Source organism: Dendropsophus ebraccatus, chromosome 15 (assembly GCF_027789765.1).
Source record: "Dendropsophus ebraccatus isolate aDenEbr1 chromosome 15, aDenEbr1.pat, whole genome shotgun sequence".
Lineage (NCBI taxonomy): Eukaryota > Metazoa > Chordata > Amphibia > Anura > Hylidae > Dendropsophus > Dendropsophus ebraccatus.
Genome location: NC_091468.1, coordinates 56,783,069 through 56,797,847, shown reverse-complemented (window position 1 = coordinate 56,797,847; position 14,779 = coordinate 56,783,069). Strand labels below are relative to the sequence as shown.

Genomic DNA, 14,779 nt, shown 5'->3' with positions numbered 1-14,779 from the left:
AAAAGGGGGGTGATTTGGACTTTTATTAGGGGAGGGGGCTTTTTATTAATAAAAACACTTTTTTACTTTTTTTTTTTACTGTAACTAGAAGCCCCCCTGGGGGGCTTGTATATACATAGCACTGATCTCTCATAGAGATCAATGCTGTGTATATACACAGCAAAGATCGATTAGATCGGTCATAGATTACTATGGCCTGCTGCAGGCCATAGCAATCTATTGCCGAGCCGGGATCAGCGTCATTCCGACGCTGAGGCCCGGCACGGGCAGAAGAACGGATCTCGCCCCCGCGATCCGTCCCACTAGACACCAGGGACGTGAGGTCTGAAGCCTCTAAGTGCAGCTGTCAGGTTTGACAGCTGCACTTAGAGGCTTAATTAGCCGGCGCGGCAACGGGACCCGCGCCGGCTAATAGAGGCACTGCCCGGCTGCACGTGTCAGCCGGGATCAGCGCCGTTCAGAGCGGTGAACACCCCGAGCGGCACCATGACGTATCAGATACGTCATGGGTTGCTAAGGGGTTAAAGTCTATGGGAACAAGGATTCGATTATTGAAAAACATCTATTCGACCACTTGGAGGTAAAAACCGGAAGCTGGGGGATTTGAACGCTTATCGAATATTTGGCGAACTATTCGATAATATTCGATAGATCGAATGCCTTACTATTCGATCAAACAGCATTCACTCATCTCTAATAAATATGTTATGTGTGCATTATGGCTCTGTCTATGGCAAGAAAAGGGAACTTGCCGCCCTCCAACTGTTGCAAAATTACAATTTCCACCATGCTTTGTCAGCCAAGGCAGGCATGATGGGAATTGTAGTTTTGCAGCAGCTGGAGGGTGGCACTTTCCACTCTCAGGCTCCATGGAGACACTGTCCAGGAATCATGGGCGTGGTCACAGTACACAAGGGTGGAGCCTCAATATGAAATATGTACAGCGCCACGCCCACTTTTCTCCCTTCAGCCATTACGTGCTATTACACAAATCACTGTACGTGAGAACGGCGTTATCCACCCCCGTACTAATTACACGCCAGCAACAAAGATGGCGTCCGACGCTTCATTGCGCTTTTTGAATGGAAGACAAACCGGCTTCCTGGCCGCGGCGTCCAATCATCTCGCCCGCTCGCCCACTCTCTCCACAGGCGTCTCGCGCCGCTCCCTGATTGGCCGCATTGGGGCGGAGGGCTGGGCCTGACGCGTCAGATCACGTGCCCCTGACTTACCGGAGGAGGAGAAGGAGAAGTAATAGTAGGTGTCGGGGCGGGGGGAGCGCACTTCCGGTTTTGCCAGTCATTGAGAGCTTGGCGGCTCGGGCGGAAGGAGGCACCGAGGAGATGGACAGCCAAGGCAGGAAGGTGGTGGTGTGCGACAACGGGACCGGGGTGAGTCGGGAAGCCCTCCGGGGGGGACACACACTGGGCGTTGGTTGTCACCTCCCTCCGTGCTCCCCCTCAGTCAGTGGCCATCTGCAGCAGCACACCCAGTGCCAGCGGCGCCCACACAGCAGCCTGCCTGTCATCTATGGATGGCAGCCTCTCCTAGCATCATGGCCCGGATCTCTATGGCGCCCGCATATACCGCAGCTGCCCTCTGCCTGGATGCATGGCACAGGGGGGCAAATGCTGAGGGTCTATGGGGAAACCAGGGGCCCCTAGTCTGATCGGGTCCAGGGGCCCCACTGTTCTATCCTCATGTATACTGCCCTATAGATGTATATACCACTGCTATATCCTCCTGTATAATGCCCTATAGATGTATATACCACTGCTATATCCTCCTGTATACTGCCCTATAGATGTATATACCACTGCTATATCCTCCTGTATAGTGTATATGGCCCTATAGATGTCTATACCACTGTTCTATCCTCATGTATAATGTGTATATACCCCTGTTATATCCTCATGTATAGTGTATATGGCCCTATAGATGTATATACTACTGTTATATCCTGCTGTATACGGTATATGGCCCTATAGATGTATATACTACTGTTATATCCTCCTGTATAGTGTATATGGCCCTATAGATGCCTATACCACTGTTCTATCCTCCTGTATACTGTATATGGCCCTATAGATGTATATACTACTGTTATATCCTCCTGTATAGTGTATATGGCTCTATAGATGTCTATACCACTGTTCTATCCTCCTGTATACTGTATATGGCCCTATAGATGTATATACCACTGTTCTATCCTCCTGTATACGGCCCTATAGATGTATATACTACCGTCGTTTGCCGTATTTCATTCATTTATAGCGCTGTTCCTCATCCCTGGTTTGTTGGATGTTGCAGAACTACAACCCCCATCATGTCTATAAAGCCTTCAGCTCTCCAGGCAAGGTAGGAGTTGTAGTTGTGCAGCTGCTAGAGCGCCACCAGGTAGGGGAACCTTAATCTATGAGGGTGTTTCGGTATTTCCCTAACGTGATCTGGCGGTTCAGGAGTTAATAATGTCTTCCTGCCTGTCCCCGCCTGCTGGGGAGGGAGGGGAGCTGCAGGCCCCAGCCTGATCACAGAGCTGCATACCTTGACATGTGTTGAGGTGGCAGCAAAATATTTTATGGTTTCTTTTCTAATGTTTAATCTCATCAGAAAGTCTGTGAGCGCTGATTCCCCCCCCCCCCCCCATCACCATGTGACCAGATCGGGATGATCTATGAATTGATCTATGTGTCTGCTTAAAATATTCACAAAATCTAAATAATCATCAACTAGTTCCTTAGATTTCCCTGCTGCCCGGTTGATACATCGATCTAGTTGTGCGGCGATATTGCCAGTGATGCATAGGGTGCAATACCAGATGCAACCTGTGCGCAGGAATGGCGCTGTTTCTGTGGTCACCCAGAACTAAGATGCTGAAATCTTTAGTCGTTTGACTCAAGATGTTGATGACTCAGACTACTGGCTAACACAGGGGAAGTGTTCTCGGTGAGCTGACCCTGCAAATTCGCCAGAAACTGAGAGGCTGTGCAGGACTGGGCTGCCGTCTATTAGGTACAATGACAGGAAGAGGCTGGATGGCTGCGAGATAAGAGAACACTACGGGCTGTGTCGCTGCAGGACGGACGGCTGACGTTTACACTTAGTACAAGTGCTGAGAGTTCTCGATTTATGGTCCACATCATGTTGTACTGTGTCCCCGCTTTCTATCGATGATTATTAGCCGGTCGGCAAAAGTTCTAAAACTTTGTGAATTTGTTCCCTTGAAAGTGTCACTGTTCAAATTTTTTTTTCAGAAATCAATAGTACAATCAATAGATTTAAAGAAACTTTGTAATTGGGTTTATTAGCTGAAAATGCATTTTTATCATGAAAAAGCAGTTTGAAGCGCTTTCCTTTTCTATGGAGAGGGGAGGGGTGGAGGGAGATGAGGCACCAAAACAGGACAACAAAGAGTTAATTTACAGCTACATCACTGGGCTATCTCCTCTGAAGTCAGCACTAACCTCTGAATACCGTCTTTCACTCAGGTCCCGCTGTGTAATCCTCATTTCCTGATAATGAGCAGTGAATGAGAGAGAGGAGGGAGGGGGGGGACCTGGGGAAAGTCTTTTTGAATGCAGATAATTTGCCTAATAAACCCAATTACAAAGTTTATTAAAATCGCCTGTACTATTGATTTCTGAAAAAAAAAAAAAAAAAAATTACGACAGTGACACTTTAAGCAAATATGGCCTCTAAACCGCCATCTTGGAGTGTATATCTGTGTGGATGTGCTGTCCGCCTACATACGTGATCTCTGCCCATATACAATGTATAGATGTCCTGAAATAAAGGGGGCTTCCTGGCCATGGCTGGGAATGGGGGTGGGGGGCAAATAATTAACAATCAAACTTGACCTCTTGAGCTCGATTGCTCCTGACGGCTCTGGCTAAAAGGCCCTAATGTCACTATAAATACATGTGTGTGTGTGTATATACAGCACCGGCTCCTGGTCACTGCCACTTCCTTGTTCCTGTGATGTGTTGCACCCCCACAGTACTGCCCCGCTCAGCCTGAACAGGCATTTTTTTGCAGGGACCTAACACTGAGCAGCTGTGGGGGAGCAGGGGAGGTGAGTATGTATGTATATATAATTTTTTTTTTTAGTACCCCAGCTATTTTATTTTTTCATCCCTGGACAACCCTTTAAAGGAAACTATCAAAAGGTTAGACAAATCTAACCTGCTGATAGCCCCCTATTACGCAGACAGAGCTGAGGATGAATGTATTTCTCTTACCTTCTTCCTCAGCGACGTCCCTGTGCTGTTAGCAGTTTAATCCTGTGTCTGGACACCATTAGGAGCACTGCCCTGTCCCCATCATGCAAGCCGAATTGGCGCTCTGGGGGCGGGGAAGTGCTACTAACGGCGCTCCAGGACAGGGATGGCGCCAAAGAGGAAGGTAAGAGACACGGGGAGATTTATCAAACATGGTGTAAAGTGAAACTGGCTCAGTTGCCCCTAGCAACCAATCAGATTCCACCTTTTATTTTCCAAAGAGTCTGTGAGGAATGAAAGGTGGAATCTGATTGGTTGCTAGGGGCAACTGGGCCAGTTTCACTTTACTCCATGTTTGATAAATCTCCCCTACAGTGTCCTTCTCGGCGCCCTATTTGCAATAGGGGGCTATCAGCAGGTTAGATTTGTCACACCTGCTGATAGTTCCCCTTTAAGCGATAGTTGTTTACTCTCCTGACCTCCAAGGAGGAGGATGCTCTATAATTGTTATATGGGTCATTCATGTATTTACTATAACAGATATAAATTACACCCAGAGCTGCATTCACAGTTCTGCCAGCATCATTTCTGATGTAGGAAAAGCTACAGGAGTCCATACATCTTGGACAGGTGACTCCTGTAATCTCCGTCGTGTGATCGGCCAGGCATTCTTACCACCAGGATGAGTACTCGAGTATTGAACGGGAAGGGCTAATATAGAAAATAACTATTTGTCTACTGAAAACAAAGTTTCACTGTTTCCCATAGCAGGAAGCGGCTTGTAAATGTGGCAAACTCTGGATCAGTGCAAGATCAGTAATGCAAAATACTAACAAAGTTACTCAGCTTTTTTTTATGATGTCAATAAACTTCTTAAATTGCTGGTCAAAGGTGACTGTAAGCTGTAAGGCGTCTTCTATTCTTCCAGAAGTAAGGACGCCATAAGTGAGAAGGTGTCTGACTCTCCAGGATCTGGTTTATGGAGGCCCCCCAAAACGCCAGGGGGAGATGGATGTGGCACGTTGGATTTCAGCTGTACGCCCTTTTATTTTCAGGGAGATAAGCCACCACCGGAGGTGTCTGGCAGCGGCATACTCACATACCCATCTCCTCTCACCATTCTATACATGTATACTCAGTCAAGCTGAGGGTTCATGTGTATGTGTTGAATAAGATACATGGCTGTAGGCTATATATCATCTGTTGAAGACCAGGGATGGGGAACCATCGTCCCTTCGGCTGTTGCAAAACTACAATTCCCATCATGCCTGGACAGCCAAAGCGAAGCTTTGGCTGTCCAGGCATGATGGGAATTATAGTTTTGCAACAGCCGGAGGGACGATGGTTCCCCATCCCTGGTCTATAGGCACAGTGGCCAGAGCAATCTAGAGCCATTGCTTATTAGGGGGAAGAAAACTAGTCCCAGATAATCCTGAAAGTTTTTCACAATTTTTTTTTTTTTTTTTTTTTTTTTTTTTTTTTTAGCACAAATTGACACTTCATGCGCTGTTATATTTTCTGAAACGACTTTATATTGAAATTTTATTGTCTGGTTTCTCTTTTAATACTTGAACCCAACTTCCTGTTAGATCTGGGCGACTCTTGTTCCTTGTCAGAGGAAGTGCGGTGACAAAGGGGAACTTCAGCCGTGTAGCATTCAGTGCGGAGTGCCACTTCTATAGAGGAGAGGCGGCCTTGTGCAGCCTGGGAGGACCCGACCGCTGAAGTACTGTGTTCTCTTCGATCAGCTGATCAGTGGGGATACTATTATACAAAGGGTTTTTTTTTTTTTTTTTTGGCGAACGAACGGCCAGAAACCGTTCACCTAATTACGCGGAGCGATGATCGTTACTTTTGATTATATTGCGTTCGTCCTGTCGCCGCTGCTGCAAACGACAGAACGGCATCTTATTACATACAAACGATCAACGATAAAAATAGGTCCAAATTCTATCAAAGGACCAACAATTTCTCGTTGGTCGTTTAATCGTTGTCTGCTATTACACTAAACGATTATTGTTCAAATCCAAACTATTTAACGATTTTTCGAACTATAATCGTTCTGTGTAATACCACCCTAAGAGTTGGACTCCTAACAATCTGACATTGATGACCTTTCCTAGGGCCAGGCTGCCGTCAGTCTTAAAGTCTGGAATACCCCTTTAAGTGTGCAGTATATGAGTTGTCATTGCTGTAAGAGTCTGTTCAGGATTTTAGATGCTGTTTTTGGACGGCTGCCCGAGTTGCACAATCTCCATACTTACGGACAGTATCCCTAAGATGCGATGGAACGCGTTCTCTGTTGGATCTTTATTGAATCCAATAGGAAATAAAAAAAAAAAAAAAATCTATATGACATTGAAAGCATATGGCAATACTCCGGCTGCCATAGTCCGGCTGTATGAGCCCTGGCTAATGACACCGGGTATAATTGTGAGAAGACTTTACTATCCATTACCTGCGATATTAAGTTTCACTAGGCCGCTGAATGTTACTAATTGTTTCGTAATATGTTGCTGAAATTTCCGGGTTGAAAATTACCATCTCCAGTGCCAGGCATAATGACGGTGTACGCCTCACAATGCACCTGTGTACAGCCAGGGCATCTCCTGCGGCGCCCCGGGGGAGTACCTCGCTCTCACATTGTTTTGGAAAGGAAGAAATGGTCCAGCATGTAATGGAAGAGATAGATGGGCTTGTGCAGCCTGAATGAGAATCTACCATCCTGCATGAAAGCTTCATGATCAGCAGCACTGGGACCTTCAAAGTAGTAGTCTTTTCGATGCTGCAGGAAGAAAAATATGTACAGAACTTTAAGGGGTCTTCCGGTTCTTTAAAAAATTTTTTAAAAAATTGCTGCACATAGAACATAATAAAGAGACTATTGTTATCTAACCACGCCACCCAAGGGATCCTTCTGCAGCGTTTTCCGGTCTATCGTTGACCAGTCTTGGCAGTGGCAGTCCGCTCTGCCAGTCACCGGCCACAGCGCTGTCCCTATTTAGCAAGTGATCGGCTGAGTGGTCTCTTGCAGCCGACACTAGTTCATCTCAGTAGTGGCAGGCAGTGTGTGTGTGTGTGGGGGGGTCAGTAGTGGCAGTGGGGGGGGGGGGGGAAGACACTGCTGGAGGACGGCAACAAAATTTTGATTTGTTGTGGAAATCTTAAAGGGGTGGGCCACTTTATAGTAAAATAGTTGTGTACAGTATTAGTAAGTGTACTCTCTGTATATACCGACAGCAGCTCCCTGTGTACCTAAAATCAGACTCCCCTCCTCCAGGCTGTGCTGTCCTGCTCTGTGGTGAGTCTGTCCACAAGATGGCCGACATGGAGGAGCATGTGACCATGTTCCATGCCCAGTGTTCTCTATTGGTAAATACAGGTTCAGTGGTGGACACTTAGGGTTGGGGCATGCATTGCCATCTAATGGACAGACTCACCACAGAGCAAGACAGCATAGCCTGGAGGGAGGGGAGTCTGATTTTGGCTCTGAGGTACGCAGGGAGCTTTTTTCTTCTTACAGATGTTATCCAGTTCTAGGGAAACAAAAGTAATACGCTTACCTTGATTTCTCACAGTTACCATTCTGACCGCTCCCGTCACTCACTGCTTCTTCTTGTGATGTCTCAATCCCGCTGCAACTTCCTGCTCAGCCAACGCCTGGTTGATCGGGGTCGGGGTTAATCACTGTGGCCAATAACTGGCTGAACAGGCAGTTTCTGCAGGGTCCACAAATCACAGGAACTAGGAAGTAGCAGTGACTGGTGGGAACCGGGAAAACAGCCCCAGTGTTCTCTATTGGCAATACAGGCTCAGTCGTGGACACTGGGGGGTGGGGCATGGTCACATGCTCCTCCATGTTGGCCATCTTATGTACAGACTCGCCACAGAGCAGGACAGCACAGCTTGGAGTAGGGGAGCCTGATTTTAGCTCTGAGGTACACAGGGAGCTGTTTTTACAGGTGTTATCTAGTTATAGAAAAAAAAGTAACTCTCTCTTACCCTGATTCCCCACAGTTACCATTGCATGGCTTTTATGGTTTCCTTTATTGCTTTATGACTACAGGTATTGGTGGCTCCCACCATCCGCTGCTTGTATTCACTACATGGGTTGTGAGTGACCGATATGACGTATGTGATAGACATGTTGGAAGTTGTTGGGAAGCCATCTAACCAGTCTGGGATCGTATGGTCCCTTTGTCTGTAAGCCGCACACGAGTAGTTTTCTTTTCTTTTTTAGCTGATGGAAATAGTTGACTCATCTTTCCTGTCCAGAACTTCAGCAGATTTGCAATTTCCCCCAGGATCCTGTGTACTTCTCGGTTTAGCACTTGATGGTCCGTTGCCAGCCCAAAGTAACCCATTCCATTTTCATTTGGCAAAAGTCCATATTCTAAATAAAGTCTGCAAACCACAAGTATTTCTTGTGCACATCTGGTTGCGCGGCTCTGATGTCTGCTGACCGCTTTCAGGCCTTTTGTTCTGATAAAATGCACAGACCTCATCTACTTCCTTTAACTTTGTGAAAGCTCCTAGTAAAAGGGCTTATCCCATGAGGCGTTCTCATGGCAAAACTCCCGAAAGGCCGGTTATAGCTATAGGAAAGTAGCTTGCAATGTTTATTCCATATACTTATAGCACCAACATATTCCGAAGCGCTGTACAGTATGCACATCTGCCACTCTCCCCATTGGGGCTCACAGTCTACATCCTTTTAAGTATCCGAGCCCTGAATGTTTTGCACTTGTCCAAGCGATTGGTCAGAGTCAGAGCACCCTGAGCGATCAAAGTTTTGGACATGTTTCTATGACACATCAAGTGGTATATTAAAGGAGGAGTCCGGCAAAAAAAAAAGTATTGTATTGCCCCCCAAAAGTTATACAAATCCCCAATATACACTTATTACAGGAAATGCTTATAAAGTGCTTTTTTCCCTGCACTCACTACTGCATCAAGGCTTCACTTCCTGGATAACATGGTGATGTCACTTCCTGGATAACATGGTGATGTCACTTCCTGGATAACATGGTGATGTCATCTGTCATCGCCGATCCATTAAGGTAAAAAAAAACCAAAAAAAAAACACGGCGATGTACCTGATGGGACATTTGCTTTTAAGTGCAGCTATTAGTATTTCTGGTCTTCTTGGGATAACCCCTTGAAGCCGCTGTCGCTGATCAGTGCAGGGCCGAGCGGTCAGCATAGTGCGCTCTGCCCTGCGGTAGGGACCTGCATATAGTACTGAAGCCTGGAAGCTTAGCTCCAACCACACAGCAGCAGTGTCGCTCCAGCTTTAATAGCTTCTGTCTATGTTTATAGGAATCCTGCCCACTAATAACTACATACAGAACCACAAGCTCCTCTCTGTTGGTTAGAGATGACGGTCTATGAGGCCAGTCCTTATGCCGCTAGTGCAAGTGAAGATGTGCACATTCAGAACCTTGGTGAACCCGCAGTTGTGTAATATCTGCTTATCTGAAATTGATGATTTATATACCGCAGATTTTATGGGAAGAATAGCACTGCTGGCGGCCATAGTCCTCCCATTTATTAGGCTAGGTTCGCACCATTGCTTAGGCTGGGTTCACATTATGTTTTTGCAATCCGTTTTTTGCAAAAAACAGATGGAATAAACGGATGCATGTGTGTGTGTATCTGTTTTTCCATTGAATTCCATTATTAAAAAAATAAAATAAAATCCCAGTGGATGTTTTTTTTTTTTTTTTTTTAACGGACACAGAATGAGGTCAACTACGTTTTTGTGTACGTTAAAAAAAAAAACTGATCACTTTTTTTTTTTTTTTTAAAGGAATTCAATGAAAAAACTGATGCACACACGCATCCGTTTTTTTGCAAAAAGATGAAAAAACGGATTGAAAAAACGTAATGTGAACCCAGCCTTACCTTTATTTTTTTCAGCTCCACTATAGGGGACAGTCACTAAAATGGACTATAATGGGGTCCATCTGGGGAGCTGCCTTCAGCTTCGGTTCTGGATTAGGGTATGTTCACACTACGGAATACGTGAGGAAATTTCACGCGGAGGCCACTGTCAATTCTTTGGGACGACTGTGGATTAAGCTTGAGAATATCATTGAGTCAATGGGACAGGCGGAACTTCTAGCGGAGACCACGGCACGGCCTCCGATGGAGATTTTCTTGCATATTCCTCAGTGTGAATATACCCTTACCCTCCGAGAACAAAAGGGACAGGGTGCAAAAATCCCACCAATGATGACGTCTGTTGCTGGGAGGCGGCCATACACCGCATACTGCTGGCACTTTTTCTTTTCGGGTGTGCATGTTGGTTGAATGGAGAGGGAGGAATAAGCTGCTGTCACCTCTGCCAATAGGTTATTATCTCCCATTAGAACAATTAAATTTGGAGTCATTCTTGATAGATTTTCTAGACAATGAGCTGTCGACAATGGGAGGGAAAGAGTGGCAAAATCTGTAGTATGAACGTACCCTAGAAGGGACTGCTATCTATCTGTCTATGACTGCCTCCTGTGTCTCCCCCTGACAGAGGGTTCCTTTAATTGGAAATAAAATTTCCTGGAGGATATGCTCCCTGTGATAGAACAGAGAGGCCTCCTGCAGCCCGGCATGTCATGTTCTTGTAATGGAAGACACATTGCTGCAGGTCTCCAGTCTTACACCTCTCAGCACCCCCACCCCCTGAGGCTGCGCACAGACAGGTATGCATGGAATGAGCCAATGTGCTCTGTGATATGCAGCGTAACATTGTCACCCAGTTATCTCAGGAACAGGTTACCCTTCTCCAGAGAGCACTTTACACACACTAACATCATTCACCATTGTAAAATGGCCGGGCCTAACCATGGCGCACACCAGGAGAATGTCCTCCTTAGCTGCACATAGAGGAACAATCCACGATCTGTAGTATAGACCTCAGTACTCCTCTATGCTTTACAGTGCAGTCAGGATCTCCAATCCCAGTAAATGCTTTACAGTGTAGTCGGGATCTCCAATCCCAGTACTAGTCTCCTGTATGCTTTACAGTGCAGTCAGGATCTCCAATCCCAGTAAATGCTTTACAGTGCAGTCAGGATCTCCAATCCCAGTATATGCTTTACAGTGTAGTCAGGATCTCCAATCCCAGTATATGCTTTACAGTGTAGTCAGGATCTCCAATCCCAGTACTAGTCTCCACAGGACTCCTCAGACTCTCCTGTATGCTTTACAGTGCTGTCAGGATCTCCAATCCCAGTATATGCTTTACAGTGTAGTCAGGATCTCCAATCCCAGTACTAGTCTCCTGTATGCTTTACAGTGCAGTCAGGATCTCCAATCCCAGTATATGCTTTACAGTGTAGTCAGGATCTCCAATCCCAGTATATGCTTTACAGTGTAGTCAGGATCTCCAATCCCAGTACTAGTCTCCACAGGACTCCTCAGACTCTCCTGTATGCTTTACAGTGCTGTCAGGATCTCCAATCCCAGTATATGCTTTACAGTGTAGTCAGGATCTCCAATCCCAGTACTAGACTCCTCAGACTCTCCTGTATGCTTTACAGTGTAGTCAGGATCTCCAATCCCAGTATATGCTTTACAGTGTAGTCAGGATCTCCAATCCCAGTATATGCTTTACAGTAGAGTCGGGATCTCCAGTCAATACTAGTCTCCAGTATGTGTTACCGTGCTATCAGGATCTTCAGTCCCAATATATATGCTTTACAGTGTAGTCAGGATCTCCAATCCCAGTAAATGCTTTACAGTGTAGTCGGGATCTCCAATCCCAGTACTAGTCTCCTGTATGCTTTACAGTGCAGTCAGGATCTCCAATCCCAGTACTAGTCTCCTGTATGCTTTACAGTGTAGTCAGGATGACTACCCTGCGCTTTCAAGACAATTTAGTGTTTGGTCTTCCTGGTGAGCAAGTCCTTCCCCTCCCCCGTTCTGAGCTGGTTACGTCCTGTGTAATATCACTCTTAGCAATTTCCTCCTTTTGAATCTCTTCTTCCTCTTTTATGTCAAGATTATTTTTTTTTTCTATTCTTCCCCAGACATTTTTTTTTCTTTTTAGTCTAGAGCTAAAATTTTAAATGTATTTGTACATCTATATAAAAGTTAAGAAGTTAAGTCTTCCTCTTTGAATAAAACTTGACTGGAAAAATCCTCCCTTTCCCTGCGGCGCCACCACAGGAAGAGTTGAAGCATTACATATTGTCCGTTCAAATCAATGAGTTCCCCGTTCAATGCCGGACAGGGCAGGTCTTGAGGGACACTGTGCAACTGCTGATCATGCTGACCTAGGGATAGGGATGCTAAACAGGGGGCCTCCCACTCATAGATTTTCATAACTGGACAACCCCTTTTAATCTTTGTGTCGTATATGTAGTATAGAGAGAGAGTCACCTATGGTAGTTTAGCCCATTGCATGTTGGTTGTCTGAGATTAGAAAAAGAGTCAACCTGATGCAGCGCCACTCCTGTCCACAGGCTGGGGCTGGTAGTGCAGCTTGGTTCTGTTAAGTTAAATAAAGTTGAGTGCTATATATGTATATGTGTGTGTAAAATATATATATATATATATATATATATATATTATAATTTTACACTAGCATGTGAATAAAATACCATATTAGACTTATGTATGAGCCGTCCCTCCAGTATGAGTCTGCTTAAGATCTTGGTTCCTTATCTGAGCTCCAGGTATCACCATGGTGCCCCAGCCCTGCTGATCAAATGCTGCGGGGGACTTTGAGCTCTGATAAGACGCTGATCCGGAAGCCGCTTTACTCGATTACCTTAGTGATATTAGGACGTGCTGTGACTTCTTACAGACTCTGAGATGTCACCTGACCCCATGTAAACAGCAGCACAGCTTCATACAAGTGAAAAGCGGCGGTGTAGTGCCCTGTATGGCGGGGTAACCAGGAGCGCTACCGTGCAAGAAAAAAAACTGAATCTGCATTGGGAAGTCACTGACTTATACATCTGGGTTGTTTGGGGGTTCAGAGATCAGAATAACACCAACCATGGGCTATCCTAGTGATTATGCTGTCGCTTTTTCTGTTTTCTTCAGTGGGGCAATGCTGCAGTACCTTGTACGGCCACTAGGTATGAGCGCTGGTAAACGCTAAGGGCTTTTTCCTATAGCACTGAGCCAACGGACGGGGAAGCCCTGCAGTGGACTCTTTCTCTGGCTGTGCGGATGTGTTATTAGCGCACTTTCCCCACTCCCAGTTGATAGATGATGCTGGGAAAGAAACAGAGCTGACTACTTCGCTTCCCCATCCATAGGTTCCTTGTTATACAGAACGTAGGAATTAGGGCTAAATAGGTTGCGGCGATTGCTTGAGTGCCACCGCCCCTCCATACAGCTGAATGGTGGCCATATTGAGTCAGACCCCTGCTGACCTTATATTGATGGTCTATCCTACAACTTTAAGTGTCACTGTCGTTTACATTTGTTGCAGAAATCAATAGTACAGGCGATTTTAAGAAGCTTTGTAATTGGGTTTATTAGCCAAAAAATTTATTTTTATTGTGAAAAAGCAGTTTGAAGCTCTCCCCCCTGTCTTCATGGTTGTCTATGGAGAGGGGAGGGGTGGAGGGAGATGAGGCACCAAAACAGGACAACAAAGAGTTAATTTACAGCTACATTACTGGGCTATCTCCTCTGACAGTCAGCACTGACCTCTCTGACCTTAATACCAGCTTTCACACAGCTCCCACTGTGTAATCCTTTGTTCTCTGCTGCCAACTAATCTCCCTCCTCCCCTCTCCATAGGTTACACAGATTTCCTGATAATGAGGAGTGAGAGAGAGGAGGGGGGGGTGGGGGAACTGGCAAAGTCTTTTTGAATGCAGATAATGGCATATTTGCCTAATAAACGCAATTACAAAGTTTCTTAACATTCGGAATTACATACACCATAAAATTATTAATTTGTTGGAAATCTTTTAGTCCGCTCAAAAGGTGTGATCAACATACCAATGAATTTTCATTAGTCATTTGATCATTGCCCGCATACACAGGGAAAGATTAGCGCTTAAACGACACTCCGGAGAAAATTTATTATTATTTTTTTTTTTTCAACTGGTTTCAGAAAGTCATATGGATTTGTGATTTACTTCTATTTAAAAAATCTCAAGTTTTCCCATACTTATTAGCTGCTGTATGTTCTGCAGAAAGTGTACAAATGTCGTGCAGGAATGAAAAATTGTTACATTGTTCCAAAATAAAGGGGTACTATAGCGAAATTTCTTTTTTCAGATCAACTAGTGTCAGTTATAGTGACTTGTGATTTACTTCTATTTAAAAATCTCCAGTCTTCCAGTACTTATCAGCTGCTGGATGTTCTGCAGGAAGTGGTGTTTTTTCCCCCCAATCTGACACAGTGCTCTCTGCTGCCACCTCTATCCATGTCAGGAACTGTCCAGAGCAGGAGAGGTTTTTATGGGGATTTGCTACTGCTCTGGACAGTTCCTGTCTTGGCCAGAGATGTCAGCAGAGAGCACTGTGTCAGACTGGAAAAAAACACCACTTCCTGCAGGACGTACAGCAGCTGATAAGTACTGGAAGACTGGAGAAAA

At 45.4% G+C, this 14,779-nt stretch overlaps 1 protein-coding gene across 1 annotated transcript in view; it reads left to right on the top strand.

Moving 5' to 3' along the window:
- Positions 1-1,216: 1,216 nt before the first annotated feature.
- The window catches only part of ACTR2 (actin related protein 2), a 35,941-nt gene continuing 22,378 nt past the window's right edge, over positions 1,217-14,779 (top strand). The window contains exon 1 of the mRNA XM_069955576.1: positions 1,217-1,391. Within this exon, the coding sequence (XP_069811677.1) occupies positions 1,344-1,391 (48 nt within the window). The 5' untranslated portion in view covers positions 1,217-1,343. The remainder of the gene's footprint in view (positions 1,392-14,779) is intronic.